At 53.0% G+C, this 26,326-nt stretch overlaps 6 protein-coding genes across 6 annotated transcripts; 3 read left to right on the top strand and 3 right to left on the bottom strand.

The window, feature by feature from the left end:
- Positions 1 to 1,432: 1,432 nt before the first annotated feature.
- Positions 1,433 to 5,100, bottom strand: N7482_001799 (endopeptidase La; the record flags this gene model as incomplete). The annotated part of the gene is made up of 3 exons (XM_056683924.1): positions 1,433 to 1,597; positions 1,653 to 1,870; positions 1,935 to 5,100. 3 exons carry the CDS (start codon positions 5,098 to 5,100, stop codon positions 1,433 to 1,435), a joined length of 3,549 nt encoding a protein of 1,182 aa, XP_056547530.1.
- Positions 5,101 to 5,341: 241 nt separating this feature from the next.
- Positions 5,342 to 7,128, top strand: N7482_001798 (putative mitochondrial DnaJ chaperone (Mdj1); the record flags this gene model as incomplete). Its single annotated transcript, XM_056683923.1, has 3 exons — positions 5,342 to 5,548; positions 5,621 to 6,873; positions 6,945 to 7,128. The coding sequence occupies 3 exons, from the start codon at positions 5,342 to 5,344 to the stop codon at positions 7,126 to 7,128; spliced, it is 1,644 nt and encodes a 547-aa protein (XP_056547529.1).
- Positions 7,129 to 7,824: 696 nt separating this feature from the next.
- On the top strand, positions 7,825 to 10,934 carry bro1 (putative signal transduction protein BroA; the record flags this gene model as incomplete). The annotated part of the gene is made up of 3 exons (XM_056683922.1): positions 7,825 to 8,102; positions 8,164 to 9,751; positions 9,804 to 10,934. The coding sequence occupies 3 exons, from the start codon at positions 7,825 to 7,827 to the stop codon at positions 10,932 to 10,934; spliced, it is 2,997 nt and encodes a 998-aa protein (XP_056547528.1).
- Positions 10,935 to 13,068: 2,134 nt separating this feature from the next.
- Positions 13,069 to 15,488, top strand: N7482_001796 (uncharacterized protein; the record flags this gene model as incomplete). The annotated part of the gene is made up of 3 exons (XM_056683921.1): positions 13,069 to 13,723; positions 13,787 to 14,060; positions 14,138 to 15,488. 3 exons carry the CDS (start codon positions 13,069 to 13,071, stop codon positions 15,486 to 15,488), a joined length of 2,280 nt encoding a protein of 759 aa, XP_056547527.1.
- Positions 15,489 to 16,858: 1,370 nt separating this feature from the next.
- N7482_001795 (alpha/beta fold hydrolase) lies at positions 16,859 to 17,776 on the bottom strand (the record flags this gene model as incomplete). The annotated part of the gene is made up of 1 exon (XM_056683920.1): positions 16,859 to 17,776. One exon carries the CDS (start codon positions 17,774 to 17,776, stop codon positions 16,859 to 16,861), a length of 918 nt encoding a protein of 305 aa, XP_056547526.1.
- Positions 17,777 to 20,633: 2,857 nt separating this feature from the next.
- Positions 20,634 to 21,353, bottom strand: N7482_001794 (uncharacterized protein; the record flags this gene model as incomplete). Its single annotated transcript, XM_056683919.1, has 2 exons — positions 20,634 to 21,029; positions 21,171 to 21,353. The coding sequence occupies 2 exons, from the start codon at positions 21,351 to 21,353 to the stop codon at positions 20,634 to 20,636; spliced, it is 579 nt and encodes a 192-aa protein (XP_056547525.1).
- Positions 21,354 to 26,326: the final 4,973 nt, after the last annotated feature.

Genomic DNA, 26,326 nt, shown 5'->3' with positions numbered 1-26,326 from the left:
GTCCGTGGCAGGCGAGCATGGGGAAAAGGCGGTGCACAGCAGGAGATCTGACAGATGTCGAAATTGACTTGGATATCAGACAGATTTGATCTCTTTCATTCTAAGTCTCCAAAGTTCAAGTCGCCCAAGGAGAAAAAGTACCAAAAAAAACCGTTGCTGGCGGTGGGCGTGATGCGCTGATCCCACTGCAAGGCTGTGATGTCTCACAGTGAGAAAACAAAAAGATAGAGAATCTCGCCGGTACAAAAGGACTCTGCGGGGGATCAATCAGATCCGTTTAGCAGGAAAATAAAGGGAAATCAAGGGAGGGAAAGTAGGGGAAAAAACGGCCAGGATATGATTCATCGCGCACAGATAAAATTGGACGGATGCGTTGCGGCCTGACAACTCATGCCTGATTGGGAGGCTCAACGAGGATCGCTGGATTGACCAGCGATCTATAATTATGCTACTGGCTCACTAGCTATTCGAAGAATTGCACGGCACAAGATTGGCACCGGCGGAATATTAAATTAGTGCCTGCATGGCGGTTATCCGTCCGGTTGGGCTCTATACATCTGCATCTTCACGCCAGTCCGAATGGAGGTCTATCCCGGTCCACCAGAGCTCTTCCCCCTCGCACAAGCGGTTTGAGGATTGATTGGTGCAGAGTGGATGAAAGTAGTGGTATATGAGCTGTGTGTCATTTTAGAAAGAAATTCTGGGAAAGACTCACGTCATTGGAAATAGAAACTACATAGAATGCCAGCAGCGATACGCGCCTTCTTTCATACACCGGGTATCAGACCACTATATCCTGTAGCGTTATCGAACGGAAAACAATTTCCGATCACTTAAGGAGACGCCTCAATGGATTATCGACGAGAGGGCTCGAAAGAGGTATAGAAGAAAAATCGAAGAAAGCCAGCCCTGCGAAGGCGAGTCTAGACCACCGTCAAACAAGATTACTTAGGTTCTACGGGGGCCTAGTTATCGACCAGTTATGTGAAATAGATTCAGGTAGTCTGTACTAGTCAAAAGTTATTAATTCCCTACTGATCGCCTACACGTGGTCATTGCAAGTCATATATCCAGCGGATCGCGACTTTTTGCGAGGTACTTCGCCAAGAACAACTATACGAATGAAAAATGACACTGCCGGATCACCCCAACAGACGCATCCGCCGAGAATCTTTCTATTCAAGAGTGGAGTAATGTTGCCTTTTTTCTTTTGGCGGGGGATGGGGGGTTCCGTACGTCGGAAAGCAAAAGGTCTAGCCGCCAATAACTCCAGTCCATGCATTCCGTGCCGGGAATGACACTGAAAGACGCCATTTACAATGTACATCCCAGAAGATCCAGCAACTATACAGAATGAAACCACAATCGCACACACGAGAAGCAAGTAATTACCTCGTCGAAGTCCGGACATCACACAAAACCAAGTCGCCTTTCACTCGTCATCCTCACCTTCCCGCTCACCCTTCTGGTTGGCGGGCTTGGTGAGCGCCTTCTGCCAGACCGTGCGGGCCGCATCGTGGTTGAGGTCGGCGAAGAGAATGCCAAACACTTCGGAGTACCAGCTGACGGGGTGGCCTTCAATGCCCTTCTTGATATTCTGCAGATAATGATTAGCGTTCATCGAGAAAACTCAGCCAGTGGCAAAGACATACCTCGGGCAGCTCAAGCCAGTCTGATGTGTTGTCGGCAGGGAAGATGACCTTGGTCGCACCGGCCCGACGAGCAGCCACAGTCTTCTCTCGCAGGCCGCCGATGCGCAGGACCTTGCCAGTGACTGTCAGTTCACCGGTCATGGCGACGGTCGGGTCCAGAGGGTGGTTCAGGGCCAAAGACAGCAAGGAGCTGGCCATGGTAATGCCAGCAGAGGGACCTAACGGGACCAGATTAGCAGCTTGAACATAATGTGGGGAAGGGCAAAGAAACTTGGAACATACCATCCTTTGGAACAGCGCCCTCAGGGCAGTGCAGGTGGACCTTGGCCTTCTCAAAGAACTGGTTCTCAGGGAATTCCCGAGCCATGACGGACTTGGCAAACGAGTAGGCAATGTGGGATGATTCCTTCATCACATTTTGCAGATTACCGGTGATCTCCAGACCCGGTCGCGAATGGTATTTGAGAGCGTTCTCCAAGATGCACTCGACATACAGCGCGGCTCCGCCCATGCTGGTCCAAGCCAGACCCATGGTGACACCAGGAGGGAACTTGTCGTACAGACGGTCGGCGGTGAAGACTGGGGGTCCGACATAATCCTTTAAAGAATCCTTGCCGATGCTGAGATGGACGGTTTCGGGAACTTTGAGGGCAAGACGAGGGGTCTCGGTAGTCGACTTCTCGGGCTCGAGAGGGACCTCCGCGGGATCCGCGGGCTCGTGCTCCTTCGACTCTTCTTGGGCAGCTTTGCCCTCGTCAGTCAGTGCAGCCTCTTCGGACAGCACCTCCTCGCCCAGGTCTTGGACGATCTTGAAAGCTGCCTTCCGGTACACCTTCTCAATCTGCTTCTTCAGGTTGCGGACACCGCTCTCTCGGCAGTACGACTTGATCAACTCCTCAATGGCGTCTTGCTGGAGGTTCACGTCCACGTCCTTCAACCCAGTCATCTCCCGGGCTGCAGGGGCCAGGTATCGCTGGGCAATGGCCATCTTCTCGTCCGCGACGTAACCGGAGAGCTCAATGAGCTCCATACGGTCCAATAGGGGTCGAGGGATGGTATCAGTCACATTGGCTGTGCAGACGAAAAGGACCTTAGACAAGTCCACAGGGACATCCATGTAATGGTCCAAGAACGAGGAGTTTTGCTCAGGATCAAGCAGCTCCAACAAAGCTGAAGAAGGATCGCCCTGGTGGCCACGGCCAATCTTGTCGATCTCATCAATCAAGATCAGAGGGTTTTCCGTCTGACACTTCTTCAGAGCCTGAATGATTCGTCCGGGTAGGGCGCCAACATAAGTTCGTCGATGACCCTTGATCTCTGCCACATCTGTCAAACCACCCACGGAGAAGCGGTAGTATTGCCTGTTCAGAGCGCGAGCCACCGACTTGCCGATACTGGTCTTACCCACACCAGGAGGGCCAACAAGGCAAAGAATCTTGCCCTCCACAGTGCCGCGAAGCTTGCCCACCGCAATGAACTCAAGAATACGGTCCTTGACATCCTTCAGACCGTAGTGGTCCTCATCCAGAACGCTGACCGCATTCTTGATGCCAAAGTTCTCCACACTCTTCTGTCCCCAAGGAATCTGAGTCAGCCAATCCAGGTAGTTCCGAGTGACATTGAACTCTGAGGCAGCAGGCTCCAAGTGAGCCAGCTTATTGATCTCTTCTTCGAAGACTTTCTTAACAGCTTCTGGCATAGCCAGCTTCTCTGCCTTCTCCTTGAACTTCTCCACAAGCTTGTCCTTGCCATCAGACTCAATACCAAGCTCTCGCTTGATACCTTTCATCTGCTCCATCAGCCAGTATTCCCGCTGGCGCTTTTGAATCTTGGCCTCGACATCCTTGGTGATTTTGGACTGGAGCTGTGCATTCATCAACTCCTTCTTCAAAACGACAAGCGCTTTAGGAAGACGCTCCTCAATGTTCATGGTCTCGAGCACCTCTTGCATCTCATGAAGTTCACCGGCGGAGACTGCAGCAGCAAAGTCGGCAAGCTTAGCGGGTTCGTCACTGAGGTTTCCGGGGAACTGATCCGTATAGAAGGCCGAAATCTGATCGCGGAACAAGGGATTCAGAGTGGCGATCTCCTTGCACACGTTCACAATTTCACTGGTCACCGCACGGATGATACCATTCTTCTTGTCATATGGCTCCTCCGCCAAGTTCTCCACGTTGACAAGGCTAACGGGATATTTGCGAAGGAAAGAAGTAGGTTCATAGTGATCCTTGGGCGCATTTTCAGATGCCCCTTCCTCGAAGCTTGCAACAACGTCGCCCCGCTTCTCAGTCGTCTTTTCCTCCGTCGTAGAGCTCTCCTTCTTCGTTTCGGTAGGTGGAAGTAGCGACGAGATCTTGATGCGTCGGTGAGGGTATAGGACGGCGGTCACACCGCTAGCTTCGCCGCGAAGAGGGTAGGCGGCGGTGATTTGAGCGAAGACTCCCGTATCGTAGACGTCGTCCAGATTCTCAATCACATCACCATCGGCGTTGTCATCCTTGAACAGGAATGCACCGACGTAAGGCTGACCTCGCTTCATCATATCCTGGATCGCAGCGGCGACATTCGGGTCGCGGATAGTAATGGCTTTGTAGAATCCGGGGAAGAGAGGACGCTTCGCAATGGGGATGGCCATCACCTGCGGGTATACATCCGGAACCGCGGGCTTTTGTAGGGCCTTATCTCCGGACCCCTTCTTCCCTTTCCTGCTATTATTGTCATCGTTGTCGCCGTTACCGCCGCTGCTTGCCGAGCTGGGTTTCGAGTCGGCCGAGTCGCCACTTGGCGGAATGGGAGCGGGTGTTTGAGACGAGTCACCTTTTCCATCCGCTGCATTGGCATCTTTCTTTGCTTCCTCCTCTAAGCTGCGTTGCTCTTTATCACTGGATGACCGGTCCTTTCTCCGCGTGGAGCCTGTCTGTTCCGCAGCGGCATTCTTCGCTGAGTCGAAGACTTTCTTCCGAGACTCAGGGGTCCGATCCGCCTCCTTGTCATCTTGTTGTGGTTCCTCCACCTGCTTCTGCTCTTCCTGGTCCTTCTGGCCCTCTGGTGGGGGTTTCTCTTTCCGCCGGGTAGAGCTTGATGAGAATGTGCGGGGCGTCGAAGGAAGAGAACGAGCAAGACGAGTCGATGTTAATGCTGATCGGAAGGTTGCATTGTTCCTCGGCGAAGCCAGAAATGGCCGACGGAGTAAAGGGCGAGGTGTTTGATGGAGCGCAGCTCTCCAGGGGAGGGTCTGGCCGCGGAGCATGCTACTTGTTCGAGTCGCGTGATTCTGGGGAGGTCGGATATGGTCGAGTACCGCAGGGAAGCGGGTATAGGATAGAACCTCGAACGACCCGTAGGACAGCTCCAGGGGGGATGCAGTCGTGAGAACAATGGAGAAGAGAGAGGAGTGCAAGGAAGCGCAAGTTCCGGCCTCGGAGCACCGCTCTGTAAGCAGCTCCATCTTTCATCATCACAGCACGGGCCGACTGTTTATCCGGGACACCCTTCCACCGAGCCGCCTGGAAGCTTCTTCAGCGGACAGGAGAAGTCGACTGGTGTAAAGGCTATTGGGTTTGCGCTTTTCAGACTTTGGCCGTTTGGGTTGTGCTCGTCTTCCGCTCTTTTATCTCCCTTTCCTCATTCCCTCGCCCGAGCCCAGATTCGCCGGCAAATATCCAACCACTGTTCGGGAATTACTATCCATGAACCCAACCGCAGTGTTCCCCAAGGCCGCGGGTCTCCCTGCGCGCCTGCTGCGGGCACCATCCACATGTTCGAAGCAGAAGGCCTGCCCAAGTGTTTGCTCTGCAAGCCAGAAACGAGGTCATCACTCGGCAGTCTTCGCGACCCCCGCCAGACGGCTGCGGGATGGTGTCTATAAGACGAATTCGTCATTCCCGCCCTCTAGAGTAGGTGACTTCTTCGGACTACAATGCGCTGCCCTATATCCCCCCTATGCAATTGACTGACCATTTCAACAGACATTCCACACCACATCACCCCTCTCGGCGATTCCCGATCCCTACAAGGTCCTCGGAGTGGACAAAGGTGCCTCCGCGGGGGACATCAAGAAGGCATACTACGGCATGGCCAAGAAATACCACCCGGATACCAACAAGGAACCTGACGCCAAAGAAAAGTTTGCCGAGGCTCAAACTGCCTATGAATTGTTATCCGATGCGAAGAAACGAGAGAATTACGATCGGTTTGGCTCGGCGGCCTTTGACCAGAATGGCGGGTTCGACCCGAATGCCGGTGCTAATCCCTTTGCTGGCGCCGGAGGCTTCGGTGGATTTGGTGGCGGGGGCTTTGGAGGCGGGCCGTTCGGTGGAGGTTTCGCGCAAGATATTAACTTCGAGGATCTCTTCGGTGCATTCGCTGGAGGCGCTCGTCGAGGTCCTCGTGGCCGGCGCAATCCCTTCCAGGAGCAGATATTCGTGGGCGAGGATATCGAAGTGCAGAACAATATCTCGTTCATGGAGGCTGCCAAAGGAACGTCTAAGGAAATTAACATTACACCTTTGACTCAGTGCGGAACTTGCAAGGGTGACGGACTGAAGTCTGGCGCCAAGCGGTCTCAATGCAAGCAGTGCAACGGCTCCGGAACTCGTGTTCACTTCATGCAGGGCGGATTCCAGGTGGCCGCGACCTGCGATGCCTGCGGAGGTATTGGTATGATCGTTCCCCGCGGGTCGGAGTGTGGCAGCTGTCATGGAAACGGTGTGACTCGGGAGCGGAAGACCATAAAGGTGGATATCCCTGCTGGTGTTGAGGATGGCATGCGGATGAGAGTTAGCGGAGAAGGTGATGCGCCCCCAACAGGCACATCCGCCGCCGCCGGTGCTCGCACCCAGCGCGGTGATCTCTATGTCACCATCCGGGTTGCCCCCGATCATCGCTTCAGCCGCAATGGATCGGATATCCTATACACTGCCACCCTTCCTCTCACCACTGCTTTGCTGGGCGGTGAAGTGACAATCCCGACCCTCGATAACGAAGTCAAAGTCAAGGTGGCCACCGGTACCGGCACTGGTGACCGTATCACCTTGTCAGGCATGGGTATGAAGAAACTTGGCGGTCGTGGACGCTTCAGCCCGTCGGGTGACTTGAAGGTTGAATTCAAGGTCGCCATGCCGAAGTATCTGAGCGGCAACCAGCGGACTATTCTGGAGGTTCTTGCGGACGAAATGGGCGACAAGACGGCTCGGCGGACTATGAACTTCAGCAAGGACAGGTCAGTCATACTTCTAGGGCTTTTGTTCCTGTCTATACGTGAATTGCCATGCTAACTCCTAATTCTAACAGCCCTCCGTCAAGTCCCGAGTCCACAGGCGACGGGCAGAAGAGCGAAGGTTTCCTCAAGTCCGTCTGGCACAAGCTGATGGACAAGAACGGCGAGTCTTCCAAGCCCGAGGCAAAGGATGCTAAGGACACCAAGGATGCTGGCAAGACCGATGCCAGCAAGGACGACTCGAAGAAATCGACTTAAAATTCACAATGTAAATCTCTGTGTATTTGTATACTATTTTGGGCTTGTATTTACTTTCTACTTTCAACATTCATAGCGCCGGCGATCGGGGGGCCTTGTTCTGCCTTGGGGGTGGGGCAGTCCACTTGTATTACTATGTTGTTAGGTAGCCGTGAAGCTCTCTACTTCTCAGTTCCATAGATTTATAGACGGAAAATACCACAGACTGACTCCAACCATTTTTCTGCCTGTCGCGTAGTACCTATTGTTCGTAGTTCGTCTTTGACAGTATAGATATGCAAGCCGAACGAACCGGCCCGTGGTTGGTTCTCGTGTTGCGTTTTGGCGCCCACCCGTCCATCAATCACAACTCAGTCATCCATCACTGAAGATCACATCCCACCTGTCACCTTGCAACGCGCCGGCATCCCCCCTCTTCCACCCTTTCCGTTCTTCTCTCCTCTTCGTCGCCATTGAATTCAACCTCGTCCCTCTTTGCCTCTGCGGGTGAACACTTTGGACCGACGTCATTGACCGACTGGTGATCACCGTCAGGCCCCGACCTTCCGCACTCCTTTTACCCCACAGCCCTTGAATCCCGATCCCCTCAGGGACACCCTTGATCCCTCCCCTCCCCACCCCTCCTCCGACGACGCCCTACCCCTATACAATATTACTAGTGGATGGGGGCATCCTGCTCCTGACCACCACCCGACCATGGTTCAGTCACCGATGCTCTCCTGCCCACTGAAGCAGACCAACGAGATCGATTGGATCCAGCCCCTCAAGGATTACATCCGGCAGACCTATGGCGAGGATCCCGAGCGCTACAGTCAAGAATGTGCGACCCTCAACCGGCTTCGGCAGGATATGCGAGGTGCCGGCAAGGATAGTGCTACCGGTCGCGACCTGTTGTATCGATACTATGGCCAGCTGGAGCTGTTAGATCTCCGATTCCCCGTCGATGAGAACCACATCAAGATCTCATTTACATGGTATGCCCTGTTCGCTCGGCTTGATTTCTTCGTACCAATACTTACCAATCTTGTACTTTAGGTATGATGCTTTTACGCACAAGCCGACCTCTCAATACTCCCTGGCCTATGAGAAAGCTTCCATAATCTTCAACATCTCCGCCGTACTATCCTGCCATGCCGCCAACCAGAACCGGGCCGAGGACCTTGGAGTCAAGACAGCTTACCACTCCTTCCAGGCATCCGCGGGAATGTTTACCTACATCAATGAGAACTTCTTGCATGCGCCCTCGACCGACTTGAATAGGGACACAGTGAAGACCTTGATCCATGTCACTCTCGCTCAAGCACAGGAGGTATTCTTGGAGAAACAAATAGAAGATAAGAAGAAGCCTGGGTTCCTGGCGAAGTTGGCAGGTCAGGCTGCCTACCTGTATTCCCAAGCGGCGGAGACAATGCAGGACTTTGTCACCAAGAACGTCTTCGACAAGGTGTGGTCGATTATGGTGCAGGCAAAGGCGGCGCATATGGGATCCATGGCATCTTACTTTCAAGCAATTGCGGATAGCGAAGGTGGCTCGCACGGTGTGGCTGTTGCTCGGCTGCAGATGGCGGAGAAGCAGGCTACTACCGCACTCACCTGGGCCAAATCCTTCCCCTCGTCGGCTTCTGCAACTTCGAATTTGCCAGCCGAGGCTGGAGCTAATCTGGTGGATCTCGTGAAGCACAACCTCGCGAATGTGCAGTCAATACTGGTCACGATCACCAAGGATAATGACTTTATTTATCACCAGCCTGTCCCCAATGAGGCTGGCTTATCGGCTGTTCCCAAACTTGCGGCCGCCAAGGCAATTCCCGTCAGCGAACTCTACCAGGGACAGGATATCCAGCGTATTATTGGGCCAGATATCTTCCAGAAGCTCATCCCGATATCTGTCACGGAGACTGCCAGTCTTTACGATGAGGAGAAGGCCAAGTTGATTCGCGCTGAAACCGAGAAAGTTGATACCGCTGATGGTGAGATGGCTGCCAGTCTGGATTATCTGAAGCTACCAGGCAGCCTTAATATTTTGAAGGGTGGCATGGATCAAGAAATGACCGTGGACGAAGAGTTCCGGCGGTGGTGCTTCGAACTCGCAGGCCACAAGCCATTCCATAAGGCATTCGACGAGCTCCAGGAGCGCAAGGCAGATGTACAGGCCCAACTGGATCACTGCTCTAAGCAATTAGATTTGGAAGAGAGCGTGTGCGAGAAAATGCGTTCCAAATACGGGGGAGACTGGAGCCAGCAACCTAGCAGCCGCTTGAACACCACACTTCGCGGAGACGTTCGCACATACCGAGATACCATCAGCGAGGCTAGTGCTAGTGATACTCAACTGTCTGCCACGTTCCGCCAGTACGAAGGGGACTTTGATCAGATGCGATCTGCAGGAGAAACGGATGAGGCAGATGTGCTCTTCCAGAAAGCCATGATAAAAGCTGGATCTAAACACAACAAGGGCAAGAATGGTGTTCTTAGCCCGGCAGAAGGCAGTCTTTTGGATGATGTCTACGATGAGGGAAGTGCTTCTGTTTCAGAGCAGATCGCAAAGGTGGAGGCAATTCTGAATAAGCTTAGCCTCGTCAAGCAAGATCGGGCTACAACTTTGAAAGACCTGAAGGAGAAAGTAAGAAAATAGACTTGAAGCTGTCTGTGATTTGATGCTTACCGAAGACTAGGTCCGCAACGACGACATTTCAAACGTTTTGATATTGAACAAGAAGTCTATCACTGGCCAAGAGAGTCAGCTCTTCGAGACTGAGCTTGAAAAGTTCCGGCCACATCAGACCCGCCTCTTGCAGGCAAACCACAAACAGTCCTCTTTAATGAAGGAACTCACGAAGACATACGCAGCCTTGCTCCAGGACAAGCGAGTTCAATCCGAGCAGTCCAAATATGAATCCATTTCTAAGCAGAGGAACTCCGTGATGGCTCGGTACAAGAAGGTGTACGAGGCATTCAATGGCCTATCATCGGGTATTGTACAAGCTCGAACATTTTACAAGGAGATGGGCGAAAATGTGGAGAGCCTGCGGAAGAACGTCGAGACCTTCATCGGCAATCGCCGGTCCGAGGGCGCTCAGCTTTTGAGCCAGATCGAGCGTGACAAGGCTAGCGGTGTCTCTGAGCAGGAGGACCGCGAGCGAGAGAAGCTCCGACTGCTGATGGAGCGTTTGTCAACTGAGCAGACGCCAGCCTCGATCTCACCATCCACTGGCTCTGCTGTGGCTCCTCCCTCCAAGGTCAAGTCGCCACCACCTCCCGTTCAAACCCCATCTTACTCTATGACGGGTCCATCGCCAAAGATGTCGCCTCGTTACCCCCCGAGCATGCCAGGTGCACCGCAACAGGGTGTACCCCTCTCGCACTCCCCGGCACCCTACGGACAATACGTGGGCGGCAACCAGGGATATGCACCCGGCCAGTCCTTCCAGCAAGGCGCTGCTGCCCCGCTCTCCGAGTACAACCCCATGGCATACCCATACCAGACTCCCGTTTCCCCACCCCCGAATCAGCAGTTCTTCTCTCAGACGCCTACTCCGTACAGCGGTTATTCTAGTGCTAGCCCAGCACCCACTGCTGCTGCTGCCCCGAATTATATGGCTCCTCAGGGCTACATTCCCCCTCCACCCCCTCCACTCCCGCAGCCAACCAACTACCCACCTTCGACCGGTGGTGTGTACCCCTCTGGGCCTGGTGGATATGCGCAGAGCAGACCTTACGGATACCACAAGGCACCTTCTCAACCTCAGCCACCGCAGCCGCCAGCCGCGAATGATCCTTGGGCAGGTCTGAATGCATGGAAATAACCAGATATCGCATTTGGAGAAGACTCGGGGCAATCCATTATGGAAACGGCGGCTGGGAAAATTGGTGGTACGGGCATGTTTCTCGGCGTTTGTCTTTCGCTTGTTATGGTGCAAGTTCGATATCACGTTTGTCTCCCTGTTATTGCGTCCTGGGTTTTATTTTTCTTGTGGTTATAGCTCAATCAGGTTCCGCCATCCACCGTTTGGAGCTTGACTAACGTCAGATCGGTTGTCTACATTTTGCTCCTTTTTTCTCCATATAGAGAAAATATTCCGTTGTGCCCATGACGAATGCAAATTAAAAATAGCAAACGTACTTGAAAGTGAAATCGCAACCGCCCCATCAGACAAGTCATGACCCTTATTTAGCGAGCAGTCTACTATTTTTTACCACTGCCCTAGCACCCACCTCAACTACCTGAGTAATCTTGAAAGCTGTGAGTCATCCAAAGGCAGGGATTTCGGCCTTCCTGCACTTACAATGGACCTTCCAACAAAACAAAAACCATTTCGTGCAGAGACAAAGACCATACAATGCGGAAGGCAGTTATTCTTGTTGAAAAAGAACCTCTATCTATGCATTTTGGGGCTTTCATACGAAAACAAAGAGCTTCAACAAAGATAATGACAAAGGAGAAAGGGAGGACCTCTTGCCGCTCAATCGACCCTGAAGCCCTTTGAAGGCATCCCGGCCTGTCGGCTGGCTCTAGCATAAAAGCCTCAGGTTGTCCCTGACATTTGACCTGATCACCAAGCTCCGTGGCTATACCCTCTCAGACCCTTCATCACCCGATACTATTTGTCTTCCACAAAAACAAGACACATCTAGGATAGTCCAGGTTAGTTTCATCATGACTTACACCATTTCGATCACTACCGTTTATGCGGCCCCAGTTGAGGTATTCTGGGCATTTCAAGCCTATGTCCTCGTGGGATTGCAAGTTGTTTCCACCGCTTTGCTTCACAGGGAGTGGAGTGGCAAGCTTTCCCGAACCACGGTCATCAGATATGTGACCAAGCTATTAGAAGAGATCTCACGCTTGGAGGCTATTTCGGAGGAGATTCCGATATCCCAAGTTCGCTATTCACTCGCGGGTCTCAAGATGCTACTCTCGAGTGTGAGGCGTGAGACTCTCTTGGCACTCACACGTCTTAATGAGATGAGAGACCCAGTCATACCTGAACAGTATTGCTCTGACCAATTGGATCTCGCGCGTAGGGAGCTTGAGGTCATCCAACTAGTCGAGCGAGAGGATGGTAGTGCAAAGGTTGGACCTGGGAAATGGATGGGTTATCAACGGCGAAGGTGGCATGACAATCTTCCTCTTGACTGTCATCCTCTTCCAGATGTCCTCTCTAACCTTGAGGATCGGAACTAGGGCGCAATGGCCGTGTGACTAGCATCGCAAAGGGAGAAATACCCGTTTTTGGGGAGGCGGAGGCGGTGGTTTTGTTGTTGGGAGGGGAAAATGCTAAAACGCCTAAGTACACGGTCTCGTGCAGTCAATTCGGCCATATTCTGAACCATTTTCACACGATTGACACGTCAAAGTGAGAACCAAAGGGATCCTGTTATTGTTGTCTCCTTTCTGGCGGTGGTCTTGGTGGGTCTGGCGCCTTTGTACGGAAGGCGGTGCGGAAAGACCCTCAGTCATTGTTTTCTACTGTAGGATAGAACTTAGTTATGTGTGGTAACGTCCTTTTACGGAAGTGATCAGAACAGTAGTGGCAACGTCAATCAAAGCCCGAGAGAAAATGCACAAATTCAAGTGGATAGGCGAATAGCCCCCATTCCTTGGCACCTTCGCACAGACGGGAAGCAAGCTTCAGCCCCCAAGCCCCGTCCCCGTGGGATCCCGCAGATCCATCCAGACTTGTTTGACCCCCGTAACTAGCATAGCCTCACTCCTAGCGAGCCCTCAGCTGCCCGGAAGAAGTCTGAGTTTCCCTCATAGACTGTGAGGTTGACAGCAATCATCACGACCGCGGGTCAGGCAGAGCAAGGCAGTAAGTAGGGAGTACAGAGTAAATAAACCCTAACTCGCAGTATACTTTGCGGTAAGATCTTCCTGGCTAATGTATCTGAAAGTCCCTGAGACTCTACAGAAACGACACATTCGAATCGACTGGCAAGATGCATGACGACCCTTCTTCGACAACTCAACTCCAAGATGTTCGTTGCAGAGAAAAGTTGACTGAGACTCCGGCTACGATCTCGGCTCCCTCCACGTTTGGTCCCGAGCCTCATTCAGAAGAGGATAGCCTATCCACCCAGCAATGCACCGAAAGCAACCACGAGCCCAAACCGCCGAAACCATCGGTGCCCCTACGACGAACTGTATATCCTGTGTTCCTTGTTCTACTGTACAGCGGGGCAGCACTTTACGCTTGGGTTATCATCTGCATCCTCACTCATCGCCCCATTGGTGGAATAGGCTACGGACTGGACCAACTCAACAGCACTCTCGCACACCCACATTTAGGAATCAGTGTACCAAAATACCTCAACGACTTCTTCGACAAGAGCGAGAGGTATCTTAGGGCTGCGAGAGTGGTACAGTCTCTGGTATCCGTGGTGACTATCCCTTTAACCTCGGCCGTGTGCTCGCAGGCAGCGGTAGTTTATACCCAGCGGAAGCGATGGAGAAATGGCCCGACCCTCCGGCAAAGCATGGCCCTGGCAGACAAAGGATGGACCGACATTGACCTCATCAGAAGACTCATTCTCGGGGGTTGGAAGAAGTACAGCTCCACGCTACTACTTTTGGGCTTGTTCTTACATCTTCTAGGTGGGCTCATCATCTAACTTTGCTGCTCTAAGTCTACCTGCTTACCAATTCGCTTTCTTCCAGGCTTTGCTATATCTCCAGTGCAACAGCTCTTTCTCTCATATAAGACAATCAAGCGTGTCCAGTCAATCTCCACTGAACTCGGCATAATCAACGACATCTCTGATCTTTTCCCCTCCGGTGGCGATAGTGACGGCGATTATGGATTGAGTACAGTGAAGCTGAGGTCCAATTTGGCATCGGCCGTCAATGATCAGGTTCAGACGAGACTCTGGTCGCGAAATAATGACACCATTTCATTAGAAGATCGTGTCGAGAATACCGAGGCTTATTCGCAGTTAGAGACAAAAAGTCAGAACACATTCGCCAATTTAAGCATTATTACAGACCCTTTTTGGGCTGAGCTCCCCCCAGTACGACGACTGGCTTGCTGCAACAGTTCGCTCCTCGGATCAATTCGACAGCCAAATGGGAGAACAACTCAGATGCCATGCTTCCCGCGGACTGCCACCCATCGTCTGATGCCCTCTACCTCCACTATATGTACCAACATGACGATGGACTTGGATATGACATTCAAATCTGTATGCCCGGAAACGTATCGAAGTCGCCGTGGAAGAACCAGAAAAATCGACAAAACATTAGCGAAGAGTTGTACCTCAGGATGAACTTTTCAAACAGCGAATCTTCTTGGTTCTCTCCATTAGGGGTCAAATCCGGATTATATTCAAGAAAGCTGACACTTCAAACCACGATGGGCTACTTTGAGCTTCCTAACTACGCGAATGACGGATTCCCCGGGCCATTGATCGAAGGAGACCCGTTCGCCAATGCGACGCCAAATTTGTATAAGAGAAATCTGGACAACGAAACGGCATGGAATATACTCAACGCTACCGAAAAGGTCAGCAATTATAGCACCAAAGGCCCGCTACTTCGCATTGCCTTGGCTTTGTTTGGAGAAGGCTCATTTGTCGATGTACAACATACAACCTTGGCAGCATACGCCCGCTCCGACGTCCCTTATTCTGGTTGCATTGGGTTAATCCCCTTCATTTCACTCCTTCACTCGTCCGACGTTGTCAAAGCTCCGGCCCTGTTTGACCCCTGTTTAGAAGGAGGGGCCGTCAAAGGGGGTACTGATGCATATGATCTCGAAACAAAAAACATCTCGATGCACTCAATAGTTGCAACATACTTCTTCCTTTTCTCTGGGGACTCTTGGGCGCCACCAGCGAACGTGGTGGAGAATGCATTTGCGGCATCAGCATTTCTGGCCAACGATGCAATGATGGCGGATGCTTATCGCTTTCCGAGTCTCTCAGTATCATACTCTTTGGGTGTCGATATGCAAATCCCGGCAATTTCCCGGGAAGGGATCATTCTCGTCTCGGTATTACTAGGTCTCGACTTGTTATGTCTCCTGGCGATGGCGATCTACAGTGCATGGATTCCTCGCTGGACCATGGCTCTTGACTCCTTTGCGATGCTGCGAATAGGGGCTTCTATATCAGAAAAGGTCCCTTTGCTCGCCACAAATCATGCTGAGCGCATCAAGACCCTTGACGAAACTCCCGGTTGGATAGGGAACGAAGCCGAAGGCAAGATAGGCCAACTATGCTTAGGAGGGCGGCGGCCACTCAAGAAGACGCAGTGTTATGCCAGCTATGACACGGACCAGATGGCTCAATCATCGGCGACCAGGGAGTCTTCGAGAGCTATCAGGCGAGAGGGCTACTCTTTAGCTGCGGGGGAAAATTCATAGCGTTCAAGCCATTGAGCGGGGGTATGGAACCTTGTTGGACAACATCATCTCAACTCTAATCCATTGCCCTTCCTTGGGTACAGCCAGTTAACACGATTCATGAGAGGCTTGTTGACAAGTTGCCTGTTCAAACCTTGCCTTATTTGCTTTGTTTACATGGAACCTTATATAAGTTCTAGGCTTCTATTTTGGGCGCTTGTATATAAATGACCCTGGGACTTTACATTCGGTACAAAACCTATAATCTTATAGTAATGTGATTTGGGTGAAAGAACATCTCTGTGTTTCCAACATGGAAGGCGATAGCGGTCTCCACTATATAGCTTGAATCATGGTAGACATAGTTTGAAAAAAGGGACGCAAGGAAATGTTGATCACTTCAAGTACATCACACGCGTTGAAAGAAAATTTCAACATCAAAAGGATATGATATAGGATCGTTGTTAAAAGTCACTTTGCCATTCCTTGATCATATACCTGAAGCCTGGAACTCTTCATTTTGATCATCTCTCCTGCTTTCTTGTATGACAGGGGCGCTCCACCCTCATATTTGACCTCAAAAGCCTATCACTTTGCTAAAAATGAGTCCAGCAGTCTCATAGAAATACCGACGAAGGTAACAAAGGTGAGGCTGAGATCCGCAAACTTCAGCACAACGCTAATCACGCTAATTGACGGTACATTCACTGCCGATGTAGCCACTGGACGCCGGTTTAAACTCCCTTTTTTACCAAAATCTTAGTCATCTTGATGTCCCATGTGTTTACATAAACTATCTATCACTGAGCAGTGCTCGGTGCTCAGTGAGCAGTTAGGGCTGCTAGTGATTAGCTTACCCTTGCTCGGTATACTTAGGGCAAAGGATCAGTGATAGCATGTGTGCTTAGTATTCCCTGCTCCGTCTGTAGCTAGACAGAATAATGAATTATCTGTCTTGCAGAGCTAACGAAACCGGTTCCAAGTATTTAAATGGTCTCCCTAATTCCCCGTTAACTGGTCGCCTTACCTAGTCCTCACCAGCAATAATCTTTTTGAAACTCTGTTACTCGAGTAGTTACACAGCTCCTTTATGTGTCTAGCACCTTGTCTAATGTGCCCATATCCGCCAGTCTCCGGACTGCTATTTACTTGCCCACTCCATTCTGTTTCTAGGGCCTGGTGGAATTTGGAGTTGCAGGCGTTTGTTGGAATTCTGAATTGTGCAAGGAGTAGCCGTCACAAGATCTTATCGATTTCACAGGTCTGTATCTGATGTAGCTTCGTTCCACCATTGTTCACATACATGTTATCCACGAGATCTGGGTGCTAAGTGTTAATGTTACTTATTCTCCACAACTAAGAAGATGCTGGGAGGTTCTGTAGGACCCATTTCACTCCGTCGACAACAATGTTCGGCTGGTCATCTGGACAAAGTGTCCACTCTCAGTGGCGAAGACAAGCTCGTTCTTCGTAGAGAGTTTCAAGAATTCTTTCATGAGACCCTCATACTTCGCATCGACCGTCTTGATCAACTCTCTCACATAGCTCCTCTGCTCCTCCGTCCCGTTCCCTTTAGCAACGCCCGCCTTGTACAATCCACTCCAATCCCGGCTTCGTCTGCCCCCAATAACATAAACCGGGTTGTCTCCAAGTAGTGGCTGCTTCTTGCTCAGCTCCTTCTTCCGCAGCGTCTCGAAACTTGGCATGTAGTTCTCGACATCCTCCTTAAGCGCAATCAGCTTAAACTTCTCGGTTGCTTCCGCCGCCCTGAACGCGTCCCACTCCGCCTGCGTCAACTTGTGCTCCGCCTCCACACCCCAGGCAGAGTATGGTTCAACACCCGCGGCAACAGTCCAGAGAATTGGATCGTTCACGTCCACCACCAGTGGCGCTGTCTCATGGTTGGCGTCCACAAGCACCAGGCCAGCGATTTGGTCAGTTCCCTTTAGGGCGATGTACTCATGCGTGAGCACGCCAGCCCAGGAGTGCCCCACAAGGATCAGAGGGTTCGGGATGCGCGCCTTTTCGATCAAAAGGGAGAGCTCCAGAGCAACGTTCTCGGCCGAGGGAGCGAGCGGCGAGCACTCCGAGTTGTGATAGCCGGAACGGTCGTAAGTGTAGCTTCGCAGCGAGGGACCCAGCAGCCGCACCACGGCTTGCCAGTTGAGGGCATCGCTTGCCACGCCCGAGACAAATAGTACGACGGGATCTTTGGAGCTGCTGGGCTCTGAGCCGTGAGTGTAGAGAGCCAGAGAGTGAGTGCCGATGTTGACGAGGCGGCCGTTGGAAGGGAGGGTAGAGGAGGCCATTGTAGGAGATGGTTTTATGAATCCTTAAGGTCTGTATACTTCTGATGAGTGGTTTGTAATATTCAAGGTCGTTCACCAGCCAAACCAGCTGCAAGATATCGCGGTATGAAGTGGCAGAGTGACGGAGGGGTAGAGACTGTCTGAGAGGGAAGAGCCCGAGAGCCAGTGGGCGCTTTATATGGCTAGATCTTTAGTGTCGCCATCTAGTCCCCAGACCCCTTGTACGGCTCTGGCAGCCTTGTGGGTCGTACCTAGACTATTGTCTGGGCCGGGGCTCGACATAACGTGGTTCCGCATTCGTGATTTCGTGGCGATGTCTGCCATGGTATCAATCAAGCAACAGTCTTATTCCTAATAGAGCTTCCTTAGATACAGCTGCTATGCGGCGATTTGCGCCTTCCGGTGACCAGCCCAGTGCGCATGCGAAGCTGCCCGCAGCGAGATAGATGGCTTACTGCTGATCAGACCGACGACAGTAGTGCAAACGCGACAAACAAAACAAATCAGACAAGCAAAACAAATCAAACAAGCAAGACAAATCAGACAAACAAAACAAATCAGACAGAGGAAATGGCACAACAGAGTCCCCGCGACCCTGCCGTGGTATCATTTTACTTTTAAGCGAACAATTGTTGTTAGTTAATTTAAATATCGCGTTACATAACACGGACCTTGACTTGTCGAAGGAATTAGCCTAGGATACCTGTATCTATATCATGACCATTTGGACGTGGATGACGATGCAGCGCATGCTCTATCTGGAATGGTGTACGGAGTATACGAAGGCGGGATGAACGGGCCGCCAGGCCAGCTATAGCTGCTTACCCTTCCTCCAGTTGTAGATAGGCACGCCAGGGGTCGCTGATCATCCACAATACCTCCCCTTCACCCACAATTACGTTGCTGATCGTGTCTAATATACATGTCCATCAGGGACAGATGTTGAATGACTTTCGGGGGTTCCAGTGACATACATGTGCTCCGTTCATCCCTTGTACCTTTGTGTAATGCACCAATTCACTACAGGTATCCAGTGTCTCATATATATACGTGGATATTTGACAGCTAGTAGTTCGTAACCGAAGACCCGGAGCTGAATAACACGTGCGATGTATATTGAAATACTGCAGATAATAAACTGCATACTTATCAGGTCAAAATGGCATTGAGTTGACTAAGTTAGAACTATGACTGCAGTACCAAAGCCCCGTACGCTTTCTAGCTTGCCTCATTGAAATAAATGACAACAGGACTTACACAAAGGACCCGAGCAACGGTGATCTGGGGAACCGAGAACGAGGCTACTTATATGACTCCACCCACCGCAGTAAAAGCATCCCCAATGATAATACTTCTGCGACGACCAAGATGCATTCCAATCAGCATTACAACGCAGACCTGAATGCCGCCGCCAGTGTGCACGACGCGCAAGGACATCGCTTACGTTCCCGTTAGGTCCAGCCATGTCAGAGATGGATCCTGGACACCAACCATATCAATCTTGACCCCAATAGCATCTTGACAGGGCTTCGTCTCCTGCACACCGAGAGCACCAGCTTGATAGCCTTTGATCAAGAATAAGAATACCTACCACAGCCTGAGCAATTGGTTTGTTGGGTCTGTTAATGAGACAGGTATACCACAGACAACTGAACCGGGCAAGTCTGCGCAATGCCTTACCTGAATATACTCATCAAACATAGAGAACCGGGCCAATTGGCATAATATCATACGATGGGAGTGTCTTATGTACATCCCTAGAAGATCACGATCACGCAGCCCAGCTTTAAAGAGCCCCTCCTACACAACCAAGGGCGGGGATTATATTCCTCAGACTGCTTGTGCTTGTACTCCACTGAACCCAGATCACAGTAGCCAAGGAAGCCACCGTACATGGGAGTTCAAATTGTGGCTATTCAGATTGGTAGGTCTTTACGACGGGTTATTTTGGTGGCCGGGCCTGATCTGGGGTATTTGTGGTATGGAAGGGCAACAAAACCTCATATGAAAGGAGCAAGTGCTATCATGACAGCTCTAGCGAATATTATGTAGGGGTGATTGAGAAGGGCTTTGCCCAAGTTGAGTTCTATTGTGACATGGGTATGAGCATATGTGTGTGGGGCTCTGATATTGAATGAGGACTTCGGCAAGTGCCTCCTGGGGTGGATCAGAGGCGTGCAATGACGAGATTGAGAGTCTTACATTCTAATATCAATGGGGAGTTATTGCTAGCTATTTAGACAGCTTGTCACATGTTTGATCCTGTATCTCATTTTCAAGTCGAAAAGATATAAGCGTCCGGCCTAGTGGCTAGCCTAGAATCGTCTGACCTCGTTCTAGATAGTTCAGATACTTTGTGTGGAGCGGACAAACTCATCATCACCTATCAGATACATGGACATGGACATGCGGGCGATGTACTTAGTGTCCAGCATACTTGAGTATCATGGGTAGGTTATCCGCAATGGTACCCGGAAAGATACTGTTCACAAGCTATTGCAACGGGAACAATAGCAGGAGAAGGAGAAGAGGATGTATTCGATCGACAAGCTGCCAAACGTGCGTTGTTTCAATAAGATGCCCCTCGGGATCATGTTACCACAACACTAGCTATACATCCGCCAAGGCAACTAAAAACAAACAATCTGTACACAAAACGCCAGCGCAGCACTCAACCTTTGAAAAAAAAAAAAAAAAAGGCGCCGAACCCAGAACGCCAATGGGTATCATAATAACACGTTAAAAAACGCAGAACCCGCGACAATGCCATCCGCGAACACGACTCAGATAGGGTGCCGACAGAAGGCCGCAAAAGAGAACCCGAACTCGAAGAGCTCCAGCTCCAGCTCGATCGTGCTTATGGCTGGAACCTGAGCCGGAACTGGCGCCCCCTCCGCTCCTCGCGGACGGTATACAAGAAGCGCGCGATGGTCTCCTGCTCCGACAGCCCTGCGCTGTTGAAGTGCTTGCGGACCACGAGCGCGAACTGGTCCTTGCTCACGCGGTCCTGGCCGAGGATGTGGTGCAGCGCGGAGGGCTCGGCGTCCTGCGGGGTGGTGCCGTTGCGGTCGTCGCGGGTAGACGAGCGCGTGGACTGGGCGCGGCGAGCGGCGAGGGCGGTTGGGGAGCGCAAGCCGACGCCTTGCGAGAGGACGAGACGGGAGTAGTCGGCGGAGAAGGCGGATGGGGTGGACAGTTTGTGGACATGTCGGTAGGCGTGGAGGATGTCGAGGGGGAGGTCAGCCCAGGGGACCTGTAGCGGAGACGAGTGATGTGTTAGTGAGGCTGACTCTGGAGGCATTGGGGGGGGGGGGTTTTGTCTGACGTCTGCGTCGTTTCTCCCGCTTCTGGGGGATTGTTCCCCCCCCAAAGCTTTGTTGAGGGCGATACGTACCCTCGGCTGCTCGTCGATGTATTGTTCCGTTGGTAGCGGTACACTGGTTACGGAGGCCTTATCTTTGGCTACGGCGGTCTTCCGGCTCTTTGGGGCGCTGGTCTTAAACTCTCGCGTGCCGCTGGAGGCTTCCGACCTCGAGTCGTCGACGATTGCGGTGGTGCGCTGGCGCGGGGGTGCCATGGTGTGAAGGGCCCGCTGGGGAGCGTTGAAAAGACTCTGGAGGGTTCAATGGATGTTGGAGAAGGACTGGGCAAGAACAATGCCGTGCTCGATGCCTGTGATGAGCTGCCAGGCTGGTCGCGGCGCACTGGGCTCCTGCAGATTCTCCGCTTTCCTGGGCGGAGGTACATGGCAGAATGGCCATTCCGCTTTCGGCGCGGCCGGACATTGCTCCGCGGTGGTAAGCGGTGAGGGGGAGGAGAAGGGGGATGGGTCTTAGGAAGAGATGGGTGATATGATATTGTGCGCGATACATGTGTATATCCAACAGAAAGAGATGTATAGAATTGAGTATGGCGACTCTGTCTCTGGTAGTTCTGGTAGAGTAAGGGGTACGGAATAGGGTCGTGGAGATGCTCCCCGACCTGCCCTCTACAGTCTCGAGTCCCGCCTGGTCGCGCAGAAAGGCCACACCGCTTGATGCGGAGAAGTCGGCTCAGAGGAGCAAAGGCGGACAGTGGGGGGGCAGTCGGACGACAACCGCCTCGGGATGGGGGAGAACCGGTCCCTTTCCATCCGGCGAGTCAGAGGCAGGGATCGGTCTAAGGTTGCACGATTGTGAGAACCGGCGTTGCAGTCAGGGCAGGTAGGCCGAAAGCGCCCACCAGACAAGCGCCATTGACCAACCCCACTAACTGATAGAGCGGTGTTCATTCTTCCCCGGAGGCAAAAACTCGCGGGTGGCGAGCCTCGGTAGAATCTCGGGGGAGGGGGCGTCCCAGAGCGGGTGAGCGAGTCAGCCACAGAGCCAATTGTGTGGGCAGCCATACAGGGCCGGGCTCAGGAGCACGCAAGCCAGGCCGAGTCGGCACGGACATGCCGAGTGTGTGGCCGAGTGCAGTCGGGCCCGCGGATCGGAATGTCTCCAGCTGGGGCGGCAGAAAGAAAAACTCTGAGCGGAAGAACCCCGTGGGCGTTAGGTAAACCCGCTGGCTTCACCGGCGCCCCCTTTTATGGCTTCACGACTACTCTGTATAGTCCTTGCTCCGACTGGCGCCACCCTCCCCCCCCCCCCCCCCCCCCCAAAAAAACCTCCATTGAAAAATTTTCTTGCTTTGGACCCAACTCCCGTCTCGCGAGATCTGCAAGAGCCGAGTCGTGGTCTGCTTCCCGAGTCACTCTGGACTTGTCCTAGACACTAGACAGCCGCCTCCACCATCGTGGAGTCTCTCCGAAAGCCACACGCTGCCCCGCAACTCGGCCATACGAGGGCGCCCTCCTGTCCTCCTCCCTTCCGACATTTCCCGACCAGATCCGTCCTTTCCCAGACCGGTCCCTTCCTAGCCCTATAGGCTGATGGACACCGAGAGGTACCTGTGTACCTGCAGCAGCCCAAGGTCTAGCTGGTCCTAGTTGGTCTAGCTGGATTCCCTTGATCGGCATGCCGTTATCCCGGGCCGGGCAATGAGTCCTCCTATTCGGAGAGTACGGAGTACTTCCTAGCCTCGTAAATCCGATGCGAGCGCGATGTTATGTCCAGGTCAAGCCGTCCGTCAAACCTGCTCGAAGTATGTGCTCCATCTATGGAGTAGCCCGGAGTCAGTAGTCGGTTTTCCCCCCGAGCTATTGAGCGGCTCGCGTCAGGTGACCGAGCCGGGAGTGACAGCAGCGATCATGCACATCATGCATAACGTGACCCAGAGGCTCGAGAAATGGCATCATCCACCAGTGCCCGGGACCGAACCCTCGGCCACATTCGGGTCGCTCCGGTCGGGTCAGGGTGCAGCACGAGCAGCACGAGCAGCACGAGCAGCACGAGCACGAGCAGCAAAGACCATGAAGCCAGAGAAGCCACGAAAGTTCGCGCGATAAGCACACTACCACATGGGCCCTACCAAGCACATGTGAAAAATCCTAACCAGAAGCTATGCTGCTAGCTCGTGCAAACTCCGGGGTTGGGCCCGGGCACGCACTGCGAGAACTGCCCCGGAAGCTCGCGCAACACGTGAAAGCGAGAGTGCCCATGGATTACCTCTGTGGTTTTCGTGACATTTGGCAGGGTTCGTCTAGATTGCCTGAATCCTCTGAATCCCGGGCCTCCAGTTTTGGACGAGATATGGGACTCGAGCCCGGTTCTGGCCCTTATCAGCCTTTTGGCCCCGGGCAAGAGCGGTGGTGGCGGGCCCTGGTAGATAAGCGGATGCTGGATATCGCGATCCTATCCCCTCCTTTCCTGGACCATCCGAGGCGGGGGAAGCATCCTTTTTTTTTTTTTTTTTTTTTTTTTCCCTCCGCGCTGAGGCCAGGCGGCAGGCTTTGGGGTGGGTAAGACTAGCACAGGGGGCGCAAGGTGGACATGGTCGCTAGCCTCGAGTACGGGGTAAGCCCAATAGGACTCCGTAATCATAACGAAGAGAGAGAAAAAAATTCAGTCCAAAGTAACAATAATTCACTCACGGGCACAGAGAGTGGGGCAGCGATGGGGAAAGGGGGGCGGAGAGAGAGGAGGACTTCGGCCCTCACCGAGAATTGGATACAAAAGAATTGTACTACTCCGTACGGATGCAGACTTTCGCACCAACGGCGGGCCTCGAGTGTCCACTCCTCCGCGCCTCCGCTCCTCTGCCGGATGGAGAAGGTTGTACCCCCTTTCCCGTTCACCCTGGAGTGACCCTTGACCCTTTCCTGCCCCCCATCTTGATCCTTCGCGTGGACGGACTGGGAACGTACCAATCGTTATTGGGCTCGATCTGATCGAGCGGACTCCGGCACAACGGCCCCGCATCCTGGGGCGGTGATATCAGCATGATGCGCCTAGCGGCGTCCATTGGACCAGGGGTGTCTGTTCCAGAAGCTGTGGATCGCGGATCGCTCGCCTTGGCGTGGAGGGGCTGCGTGTGCATAATCAGAGGGGTGGTGGCTCTATCCGGTGGTATCCGTATCTCTGACCCATACCCGTAAGTTACCCTATTGCTTATCTCTTCAGGTCACGCCCGGGGATGCACGGGGCCGCGTAGCCTACCCCACGCTGAACAGCGCAATCGCACCCGACCACCGCTCCCTCTTTCCCCCGTGGGCATACTGAAACAGATAACGCTCCACTGTAAGCCACGAAGTATTGGTCCTACTACTGGACAAGTCACCTCGTGGAGGTAGGCTGGAATCTCTTCCCCCGTCACCACGAACCCAAACCTACCCCGGATTTTGGACTGTCCCCGCATTGAGAAAACCTGCCAAGCCCGACCAAATGTCACCCTGGTCGCAGAGGCATTGCGACCATAGAATCAAACGCCAGGCAAAAGCTGGTTGATCGATGCCACCCGAGCTCGGCTGCTAGGAATGCAGAAGGGAATGAACGTGGTATCGTCACGGCCGTATCTGACCTATCTGACCCATCCACGGAGGCCCCGGCCCTCGAAGCGATGAAGTAGGGCTGAGGTCAAGGTCGAACGTGGCAGAACGTCGGACCCTCCACCGCTACCGGAAAGGCTCGAGTGTCGTGTGTCCGTGGCGTGCTGCAGTTTCAGCGGCAGCAGGGGCCAGGGCGATTTGGGAAAATGGGAGAAACGGAGATGAACCTGGTCCATGTCAACCCGGCTGAGGCGAGCACGTCATGACTCCCGCAAGGGGTGGCCGCGGCCCCCCCCCCCCCAATCCGGGGAGGGCTGAGACAGGTGCTGGACAGAGGACAGGTTGCATAGACGTGCGTGCAGTGGGTGCGATGCTATTCGATGGCATTCGATGGCATTCGATGGCATTCGTGATGGCCGCAGCTGGGCTGAGCTGGAGCTGGGAGGTGCTGGGAAGGGACGGGAGACCGCCTGTCGTTCGCCCAGTAGGAGGGAATTGGAGGGATCGGACCGTGGACGGGAGCATTTGGATAACGTAGGTGAATGCCTAGTTAGGGTGGTGCTTGACTAAAAATATCCCTTCTCTCGCCCTTGGGCCCTTTGTGAAGGGGTACAACGGTACCACAGGGAAGTCAACCGCAGTCCGAAAGGAGGCATGTGCGATCGTCCTTTCGGGCTTTGTTTTGTTTCGCTACGGACTTTTGACGGGTGCCACGTCCAGGGCCAGCTGATAACACTGGATGGATTACTGGAATATCCGCCGTACCCGGAGGAAACGGTCAACACAAAGCGCAACTCAAACTCAAGCCCTTCCCCAGCATGGCGACTGCGGGGGAAGTCAATCTCTGATGATGCGCCATGCGCCATATCTGACGCCCGGCTTGCCCCGTGCATCAGCGATATCGGAGGACTGGTCGATCGCCGCACGATTCCAGCCTCGACACGCCTCAAATGACCTCCGGCTCGGCGATCGTAGCATGTGTCGCGCCCTGCTTATCTTTGATGTCAGGTTTCCCCTGTGCCAAGGGTATCGCATCTAGTACGTCTAGAGGTGAAGCGGTCCACTAGCGATCGGGCCGATCATCCTACAAAGGTGAAGTGATTCACGCCAGGGAGATTGCGGGGTAGACCGTCGCGTCCGCCAGAGTCCAGTTGTGAAGATCATCGGGTACCTCCAAACTTTGACGATCATCCCCGACCAGAACCAGATAGGCGGAGAACCGGGGACATCCAAACCTTGGCAACAGGACCGGAGTACGGAGATAGCAACTCAGACGGAATCGATGCTTTCGGCGAGTCCTGCCTGCGTAGCCTATTCCCCCACAGTCGAGCTATAGCCGGTGGATAAGGATGTCGATCTCCACCGTGAAGCAGAGAAAACTCTGCACGATCGGAGAGGGCAAGTGGGACGAGGTAGAAGGTTCATATTTACCTGTGGTATTTGGTAATCTTAAGTGACAGAGGCGAGATTCCGAGGAAAGCGCCGCTTGCGCCGAGCAGGTATATGGTGTTGCTTGTGGAGCAGTAGACGTGTTCCAGGAGGGAGTCCTCGTCAGCTAGCTGAAACACCAAAAAAGACAGGTCGGAAACACGAAAGCGAAGCAGTTTCATGAAGTCCCAGTCAGACCGGCTACGAACCAGCTC

Source organism: Penicillium canariense, assembly GCF_028826845.1.
Source record: "Penicillium canariense strain IBT 26290 chromosome Unknown utg000001l_segment0_segment0, whole genome shotgun sequence".
NCBI classification, from domain to species: domain Eukaryota; kingdom Fungi; phylum Ascomycota; class Eurotiomycetes; order Eurotiales; family Aspergillaceae; genus Penicillium; species Penicillium canariense.
The sequence above is the reverse complement of the archived record's forward strand: the minus strand, read 5'-3'. Positions and strand labels throughout refer to the sequence as shown.